This window comes from Chelonoidis abingdonii, chromosome 2 (genome assembly GCF_003597395.2).
Source record: "Chelonoidis abingdonii isolate Lonesome George chromosome 2, CheloAbing_2.0, whole genome shotgun sequence".
Lineage (NCBI taxonomy): Eukaryota > Metazoa > Chordata > Testudines > Testudinidae > Chelonoidis > Chelonoidis abingdonii.
Window position 1 is genome coordinate 68706288 of NC_133770.1, and position 10044 is coordinate 68716331.

A 10044-nucleotide genomic window follows, 5' to 3' on the forward strand; every position below is an offset into this window, starting at 1 on the left:
GCGCTGTGATCGTGACTATACCACAACCCCCTTCACGGAGGCAGCTCACCCCACTCTGATTCCTGCAGTTAGTGACCCCGCTCAGGTGATAGAGGCACCTGGGGCTGAAAGGGCGCTGAAGCCCAGCCCAGTTCCTGTGGCAGCGGCTGGCATGTAGTCAGCAGGTAGGTTCGGGCTCAGAGCCAGCCCCCGCGCAGAGAACACCCTGCCTATGTGACTCGGAGCAGGGCAGGCTGCCTGCCAGCCTGGCCTCGGGCCCTCTCCGTCTCCTTCTACCCAGCCCGGTCAGTTGCTCCGCTCTCCTGCCCCGGCAGCTCAGTCACTCGCTATCCTTTTCTCCCGCACAGGAGCCGCGCCGCGAGCGCCCCGGGGACTTCCCTGCTTCGCACGTGGTCGCATCCCAGGTGAGCCGAGCCGGAGCGGTGAGCGGCTGCCTCCTGCCCCGGCGGCGGTGGCTGGGCGCCGGGAAAAGATGGCTGACAGCACCGCGGCCACGGGCTCCTGGTGGAAAGCGCTGACCAGCAGCAGGAAAAAAGCCACAGAGGGGCCGGTGGCTGGAGCACCTCCGCCCCCGGCTGAGCCCGCCCTGCCGCCGGCGCCGCCCGGCCCAGACGCTCGGGAGAACCAGCAGCCCAACTTCAGCGGCAGCGAGCCCAAGTTCGGCGAGAAGCCCGGCGGCGGCGGCGGCGGGAGCAGCCGCAGGAACCTGAAAATCTCCCGCTCCGGCCGCTTCAAGGAGAAGCGCAAGGTGCGAGCCCCTCTGCTGGCCGAGAGCCCCAAGCTGTTCGAGGGCAGCGCGCCCAACCACCCCAGCGAGGAGAGACAATAGCTGGGGCTGTCTGCAGCGTACAGCCTCCGACTGAGCGAGACTGGCCCCTGCAGCCAGTCCCCCAGCTCTCGCTCCTCCACCACCCAAGGAGCCGTGACTCCGCGTGGGCTAGAGGAGGAGACACCTGCTGCTTCGGAAACGCCTCGGGTGCCTCTCGTCGCTAGGAGGAGGCCTTCTCTCCCCAGCGGTCGTGGTGACCCCGCCGTAACCAGGGCAGGGATGAACCTATTCTCTTGTTCGGATTCCGAATTTTGGAAACAAAAATAATCCCAGCGCCCTGTGTCTCTGTTCCTGGCTGCTGCACTTTGGACTGGAATATCACCCTCGCTGGCTGGAGCTGACCAGCGCTGCCCTGCTGCTTATTTTAGTGGGTAGGGCGGGTACCTTTCTTGATCAAAAATAGCTCAAGCAAATGGGGATGAGTTTTAATGATGAAATAAAGCTGAAATGTAAATGGAGATTTTCTTGGTCGGAATTAGAATGTGCAAAGAGGCTACTAGCGTGACTAAGACAATGCACTGCCATAAATTACTCCCGTGCTGTGTAAATTAATAACGCTTATAAACCAAAGTCTAGGAAGAGGATAGGAACATTCTATTACATTCACAATACAGTAGACTATAATATGTTGTTGTGGCAACCTACGTCCCTCCAGACGGCTGACCCCCGCTCCCCTTTGCAGTAGCTTTTCCAAATAGGTGGCTATCCTTTCTCAGCTTTTTGACCAAGGGGATTGTTAATTGCTCTAATATACTAACATAGTCTCTCTCTTAAAGGGAATGAGATTGAAGTATTCTTACCTAAATTCAAGGCAAAGAACTTCTGGGGTACCGGTAGATCTCTAACAATCCTGGTTCTGTTTGCCTCTAGTAGGTACCTCAAGCAAAAGAGTAAACGAATCCCTCTTACATTCAGTGAGTCATAAGAGGGTTATTGTAAGAGAGAGGCACTTGTGTTCCCCTGCTCCTATCTAAGTGTTAGGATTTGCCTCTTGCATATTGGAATAGAATTTCTCTCTCCATCCTTCCCCGCTCCCACCAAACTTCTAGGTAATTACAAGGAATTGCTCAAGAGGTGACTGTAATTTTCTTGTAGAGAAGAGCTGTTCAGATTTGTCATTCAGCTCACTAAGTAAGGTACACAATGCATTTAGTAATATGGTTCTCTGGTAACTGATGGCTTCAGTCTAATGAAACTCAACCAAAGAAATTGGGTGATAAAATGTAGATGTCTTTTAGGGAGACAGTAACTCTGGTAATGTTGAACAGCGTTGTGTTTAGTATGTTTAAAGCCAACACTAAAAGCAAGAACGCTCATTAACATGTAAATAGCTATTGGTGATGATGATGGTGGTCTCAGCCTTTATCCCTATGAAAACAGGCTCAAGGTTCCTAAGGTTTCTGCTGGTTGCAATCAAGCACGAAGTGGAACTACTGATTCTCCTAATAACTGAAATCTCAAACATCCCTTGAGTTTTCAGAAAGGCCCTATCACAAACCAAGCCATTAGCCAAAACACATCTACTGAGACACTGAGATGTAATGAGGAAAACTAGAGTGGAAAAATGTCTGTCTATTTATAGTATCTAAGGTAAATAAAACTGATTTTGAAAATCTAAAACCAAACTAAACTATGCATAGTCAAAATCACTTTCCATAAGCGGGACTAAAGACAAATCAATGCGGCAGAGACTGAAACTTCTTTCTCAATGTGTTAGAAACTTCTAAGAATTAATATGTGGTTGTGATATTGAATAGGCTTTAGTCAGTCCTCCTGAAATTCCATGTACTATGATTTCTGAGTAACTAGTCTAGATTAAGCAAGTAATTTACTGTTGCTGAAGTGGGACAACAGAGTACTTCTCTTCAGAAAAGTAAATAGTGAATGTTGTAAGTAGGTGGTCCATTAACCTTCAGATGGGGTTCTATCTGGAGCATGTAAGGCTATGTCCTACTGAAAAGAGGCCAGGAAAGCCAGACTTCCCAGTTGTATTGTGACAAATGTCACTTATTCTGTCCACCTCTGGGGATATTTAGAAATCTCTTGCCTGAGTAACGCTTCTGCTATCAAAGAACTTGGTCAGATCAATGACTTTGTAAAAGTGTGCGCTCATATTACTTCATGCTGTTAAATAGTTGCTGTTCATGCACTGTAATAGTGCAGCATTTGTGGGGAAAAGGCTTAAATGGGATTGTTTCCCTTCCCATCCTCTTCAGTGTTTCTAGATATAGCAGTCCCTCCTTCTCTCCCCCATCCCTGCCACAGCCCACCCTTTACACATATAGATTCTACTTAAAAAACAACCTCCCCTCCACTGATTTACAAAGTGTGATTCAGCAGTGGGTGTCCTTTTACTACAAGATCATAGAAATCTCTGGGTTACTCAGTGAATTTTGACAAGTGGCCCACTGCTGTTTAGAAGTAGAGGGTGCAGTGGCAGTGCTAGCCCATTGAGGGATCTAAGCAGGAATATTTCCCCTTCAACCCGCAATACATAATAAAAAGTGAATGAGGGGGTGGGCCTTGAGCTGCTCTGGGGACCCCAAGCAATTGCTTAGTCTTCTTATGCCAAGCGCTGGCTCGGTTCATGTTACCTGAGCTTATCATACAGGCTCCCTGTCCTTCTTAAAGTGCAGCTGGATATTGAGAAAATGTAACACTATGTCCTCCTGAAAAGAGGCCAGGAAAGCCAGTCTTCCCAGTTCCACTGTGAGATTCTGTGGCCTGCAAAGTACAGAAGATCAGAGTATGGTCCCTTCTGCCCTTAAAGTCTGTGAGTATAGCATCAGAGTACAGCGAATTCCTGCACTACATGGGAGAAGTCGGGGAAAGGAAGGGAAGCCATCATTATTCCTTTGTATTTAAGGCCTGGCAAATCCTTTTAGGACAGCAAGATATTCAACAGGATTTAGTGCTGATCAGTGGGGCTTCCATTTCTGATCCTACAGCTGGCTGACTATGTAATATTTGACAAGTCACTTAGAGCCTCTGTGCCTCATCTATCTTGTCTAAAATGAGAATAATCCCTACTGTTTGTACAACATTTTGAGTTCAACAATGGAAACTCTCTAGACAGCCACAAAATATTATGTTTGGATTCTTTGTTGTTGTTGTTGTTAGAATTCGGCTAGGATGTTCAAAATGTTGCTGTTAGGGTTTAATGCCAGTACTGGTCAACATCTGACCAATTATCAAACATCATGTTGTCATATTTTTAAAGTCCCATGTTATAAATGAGTAAGAGCTCAGGGCAGGCAGACTGTGAAGTCATTTTACCTCAAAACAGCCTGGATAGCAAGAATCTTCCTGTCTTTAGCCCTGGGTGCTGGAGGGGTGGGAGGGAATAATTTCTGACTCCCAGCTCAGTCAAGCCCTTTGCTTCTCCACTGAGACTATCAAAAAGAAAAGTGCTGTTAGTGTTGATGGTGGCTTTTAACAAACTGAATTTATCCATTAGAAAATGAGCTGTGACCGTCATTTAATTGCACAGAGGCCATGAACTTCCAGGCAGTAATACATTTGGGCCACATTTCTAGAGGTGAAAGGTTCTGTATCCTATTACCAACCCCTATAACCACTGTACCCACTGGTTTAATTAGCATAAGTGCATCCAGATTTTACACAATGCTAGCAAATATATCATCATATTAATTATGCAATAATTGTATGGAAATCTTGTCACTCCTAAGGAGGCTTTCTTTCCAGTTTAGAGTGGGTGAGGGGGCAGTGCTGGAGATCGCTAGGCCAAAGAATGTTTTTCTATGCAATAAATGCCTATGGGGGGAAAATTGTATTCAAGATACTTATATATTCCCCTTCTTCCTGCCCCACCTTTTTTAAGAAAGGAAATCCAGGAAGTTGGACAACTTTAAAAAAAAGTAATTGCAAAGAGAAGGAAGATGTGGTTCAATTTAACTCTGCATGGTAGCTTTGTAATTACTCCTAATCTAAGTATCATTAAGAATTTGAACTGATTAAAGAAATGAACTTTTTAGGGTCAAAAATCAACATTCAAAAAATGAGAAGAAGCTTTATTAAGAACCTTGCAAAATGTTACCTTAAAGCCTAATCAGTCCTGCACCTGCTGAACTAAGGACAGCAGGGGAAGACAGGGTTTAACTGGCTGGTGATTCATTCCTTCCTACTGTATGCTGGTCAGGTTGCTGCTCACTCCTGTTGCAAAGAAGATTGGGTAGGGCAGTAGGAGGCCCCCTTCTCCACCTGTGGAGAGTGACTTCATGTGAAAAAGTCATATTTGACTCCTATGAAGCCCCAAGGTCTGCAAAAATTTAAAGGAATCAACATCTAATGCTGCTGAGATGTTTGTCCCTGAGGAGCTAATGTAAGGTGAATCACAAGGGATAGTGGGATTACTTGTGCCTTTTATTGCTTCTAAATTATATTTGTATAGTTCAGATTCGACTTGTTTTACATTAGAAATGTCAGGTCTTGTTTTTCTGTGGAGAGTTAGTGGGATAATATCACAAGGAAGAGGTTGAAATCTGAGCAACTATATACCCAACCCTGAATTGAACAGAAGGATCAACATGCCTTAACTATCCTTTGAGAGCAGCAGCTCAGCTTTCAGCCTCTTGTGATGTCATGCCCGCTAGTCCTCCAGAGTGTCTGGCAGCAAAGCTGGGAACCCAGCTCCCAGTGTTTTTCTTCTTTTGTTCTTTCTTTCTTAACCATGGAATAATCTTTGGTGCAGAATTTCTACATTGGGCGGAACAACCTCCCTATCATATCCTCCTTTATTCCCTTGAGCTTCATGTTCACGTGAGGAACCTTTCCCCCTCCTACCACTAACCTACGGTAAGTCAGGGTGGAGTTTTGCAAACATCTTAAAAATAGGAACAGATCTTTGAATGTAGATTTCAAATGAATCGTAATGATGAGCAGCTCCTTCCAAAGAATTGGAATTAACACACACATTTAAATACTTATCTAGACCAGGGGTAGGCAACCTATGGCACGGGTGCTGAAGGCGGCACATGAGCTGATTTTCAGTGGCACTCACACTGCCTCGGCCCTGGCCACCGGTCCAGGTGGCTCTGCATTTTAATTGATTTTTAAATGAAGCTTCTTGAACATTTTTAAAACCTTATTTACTTTACATACAACAATAGTTTAGTTATATATTAGAGACTTATAGAAAGAGACCTTCTAAAAACATTAAAATGTATGACTGGCACACGAAACCTTAAATTAGAGTGAATAAATGAAGACTCGGCACACGACTTCTGAAAGGTTGCTGACCCCTGACCTAGACAAAGCAATATGTGTGCACTGGAATACAAACTTATAACAACCTTAGGCCCTGGTCCTATCTGAGTACCTTTGCTCAAATGAGCAATCCCCCCTGAAGTTAATAGGAAACTTCACATGAGTAAAGATAAGTGTAAGACTTTGCACAATTTGGGATGACAGTTCATAATATTTGACACTTGATACGTACAGTTTATTGATACCAGAAGTATTTTGCTCTTGAGCGCCTGGCTTTCTTTGCCATGTCTCCTTTTGTATCTGCAAGAACACCTTTTTTCCAGTTTTAATCCTTTCCCCTATTCCTAGGAACAGCTCACTATTGCTTAAGTGAACAACTGCAGGCTCTAGCTCACTCTCGCACTTATGCTCTGAGCAGTCAACCCTGAGTTAAAAACTCAGTCCTTTATAGCAATAACAGTTAAAGAAATACAAACCTACACATTTTGTGCAAATCAGAAAATAGACATACTGTTCATTCTACTGTTGCAGATACATGGCCTTTTCTTAACACCACTGTTTTTCCATTCCACGCCGAGAGCTCAATTTTTCAGGCCCACATTTTGTTCCCAATCTTGTAAATGTTTACACAGGTGAACCATACCATTGATTTCAATGGGGCTGGTCAAGAGCATAAAATTATTTACATGCATAAGTGTTTGCAGGATCTGGTACACAATGGCCAAGAAAAAAAGAGAGAGCTCAATTTTACTCTTCTCTATAGAAACTGCAGAAAATTTTGCCAGTGATGTAAAATGGAAGCTGAATTGAGCCTTAAATTAGGTGCTGTAAATACACCTACCTGAGATCTATGAATATTCTCCCAGGTTTGCAGCCCCTTGTGATTGCATATCTCCAGAGGTGTTCTCCAGGACTGGACCTTCTAAAAAAGCTCAGTGTTGGCCCCAACTGCTCTAACATAAGCGGGAGCAGAGTTAGAACAATGTTGCATGCTTTTGAAAAAAACACCGAATATCCTCCTTAAATGCTACCAGCAGACTCTATATTCAGTTCTGAAATTGATTAGTAAGGTAGAATTTTCTTTAAATGCAATAGTTACAGGTACAGGATAAATTTTCAAGGGCCAAACCCAGAGCAGTTAATTTCAAATCTTTTTAAAAAAGAACCAAGACAAGTTTCTGGAAACTGAATATTGTGGGTTCAACCACTGACTAAAGGAAGGGAACAGACTAACATGGGTTTTGGTTTGTTTCTTTGGTATGATGTCAAGATTGATCATGATGCATGCGATGATGCTGTCTTTATCAAGAGGCATAAAACCACAAGTAGTCCTTCTCTTGTGTATTAAAGATACCTTAGCACTTCCTGCAAGACTAGGGCCTGGTCTACGCTGTGGGGGGTGTTGATGTAAGATACGCAACTTCAGCTATGCTAAAGCGTAGCTGAAGTCAAAGTATCTTAGTTTGACTTACCTGGCTGTCCTCACAGCGGTAAGTTCACCGCTGCGGCTCCCCCATCGACTTTGCTTACTCCTCCTGCCGAGGGGGAGTATGAGCGTCGATTCGGGGATTGATTTATCACATCTAGATGAGACAGGGATCGATTTATCATGTCTAGACGAGACATGGTAAATTGATCCCCGATACATCGATTACGGGTAGTGTAGACGTGGCCTAGGGTGGTATCTCCGGTGTCCTGCTTGAATCCAGTTTGAATAACTATATCCAATATATTTAAATTCATCTTGTTCATGCTTTAGCAGGTTTTAATACCATCCCATTGTCTGAAATGGGAAACTACTATGTCAAGAAAGCAATGTACAGCATTATAGTTTCAAACACTACTGTCCGCCTCTCCACAACTTCTTACGTTGATTTGAATGCTAAAACCTAGAAACGCTATCTTTGCAATTACAGACAATCACTTTTTCCCTTACGCATTATGTAGAAGTCAATATTATTTTTCTGTGACTATGGTTTACTGTACAGGCAATTTTGACAGGTGATTTAATGCACTATTCATCCATTTGAATAAGCTTTCCAGTTGCTTTTTGTTGTACTAAGGGAGAAATTGGCCGTGTCCATCAACTGTAAAATTTAGGCTTCAATAAACTTTAAGGATGCCTATACAACCCACCTCACAACCACACACCCAATTTTAATAATACTTAGCAACTTGCATAGTGTTTTACTTCTCCATAGCACAGAGGTCTGAACATTAATCCTTATAACACTCCCAAAAGTAGATAAGTATTATCTGTATTTTACAGATAACTCTGTAGGGTCAAATTCAGATCTTATATAAGTAGCTGCATCTCCACTTGCTATGCACATTTGTTGATGTCTGAGAATGGAAACTAGACTACATGGAAGGTTGCCTCAGAAAACCAACTTCTAATGAAATGTGGATTAAGATTCAGATGAGCATTCTAAAATTTTTGGTTTTTATCTAAGTGATTCTCCAAACCTCTTGAAGTTTGCCCATCACTTATCCAGGCAATAAGGTGCAGATTCTGCATATCTCTAGCAAACAGTTACTGATAGACTGCATATTATAAAGCATGGGTGTGATTTTAAAATGTGCCTGAATGACTTAGGAAAACACGTCTCATTGACTTGCAATGGGACTTGTAGTCCTTAGGTATCCTATTAAAAAAAAAAGTTTTGGTATAACCTAGGGTGAGAATTGAAACTGATTTAATTATACCAATATAACCCTCCTCATAGGTGCTTTTATTCCAGTATAAGGCTGCCTCAAAACACTACACAGACTATACTGGCAAAACAATGTTAGTGTGGCTATGGTGCTAGTATAACCTATAGTGTAAACAGATCCTACACTGATGGAAGGGAATTTTCCATTGGTACATGAATGCCATCTCCTCAAAGTTACCTGTGTTGATGGAAGCATTCATCCATCACCAAAGCTGCATCTACACTGGGGGTTAGGTTGGTATAGCTGTGTAAGTGAGGGGTGTGGTTTTCCCAACCCCTGACCAACACAGATACCTTGACCTGACTTTTAAGCGTAAATCAAGAGGGCCTTTTTTTTGGTTTAGTTTATGTCTCTGGGGTAGGGGTTAAGCTTAAATTGAAACAGTGTACTCTTATACTGTCTGGAATAAATGTGTCCACAAAGGGGGTTATACCAATATAAAGACACCTGTACAACTGATAAAACTTTCCAGTGTAGACAAAGCCTATGTCACTTTAGTGCCAGCTGGGTATGACACTTTTCCAATCAAAACTATCTTCATGACAAGTATGTTAAATGCTACAGCACAGAGCAGTCATCATTGGGTTAATAAATAGCACATGATAGTTTTCCATAATGGCACATACCAGATGACTGCATGCTAATGTATGAATTTCTTTTTCTGTGTTTTAAAGCATTCATGCTCAAGGGAGAGTTCCTCTTCTCCCAACAGCTATTTTTGCCTTCCAGCTGCTAGTTGATCTTTTCCAGCTCTTGTTCATAATTCTTCCTCAAAGAATCTTTCAGTGAAACTTTTTCAGTCAGACTGTAGTATAACATTTCTGCAAAGCCATTGTTCCTTTGTTCTCTTTCTCCAGATTGGCTTGTACTTGTAAGCAGCTTTCTTCATAAACCCAAGAGAAATCTTCTCTTTCCTTTTGTCTCTACTGAGAGAAAGACAGACCAACAGCCCAAGTCAGTTATAAGCCCTGAAATGTGTGTTTTTCCCAGTGTTTTGGTATTGGTTACTGCCATGGCCTTTACCTGTTCCCTTGGCCAGCCAGGAGAAGACACACCCTCAGTCAATACAATCAAAAGCCATTTAATTAAAAGCTATTCAAATGCTTTAAAAATGTTTGCTTCCTGCAAATCCCAGTGTCAAGAAGCAGTCATTTGACACCTTTCAAAAGCTGCCAGTGTAGAGTAAAAACAGCAGGATGATTCTATTCGTAAATCATTTTTAGGTCTGAACTGTTATAATGAAGACCTAAGTTATGTTTCCGAGGGGACATGGA

The 10044-nt window shown here is 43.1% G+C and overlaps 1 protein-coding gene across 1 annotated transcript; it reads left to right on the top strand.

Moving 5' to 3' along the window:
• Window positions 1-243: 243 nt before the first annotated feature.
• Window positions 244-2399, top strand: PRR15 (proline rich 15). Its single transcript, XM_032774891.2, has one exon. The coding sequence runs from the start codon at window positions 473-475 to the stop codon at window positions 827-829; it is 357 nt and encodes a 118-aa protein (XP_032630782.1). The 5' UTR covers window positions 244-472; the 3' UTR covers window positions 830-2399.
• The last annotated feature ends 7645 nt before the right edge of the window (window positions 2400-10044 follow it).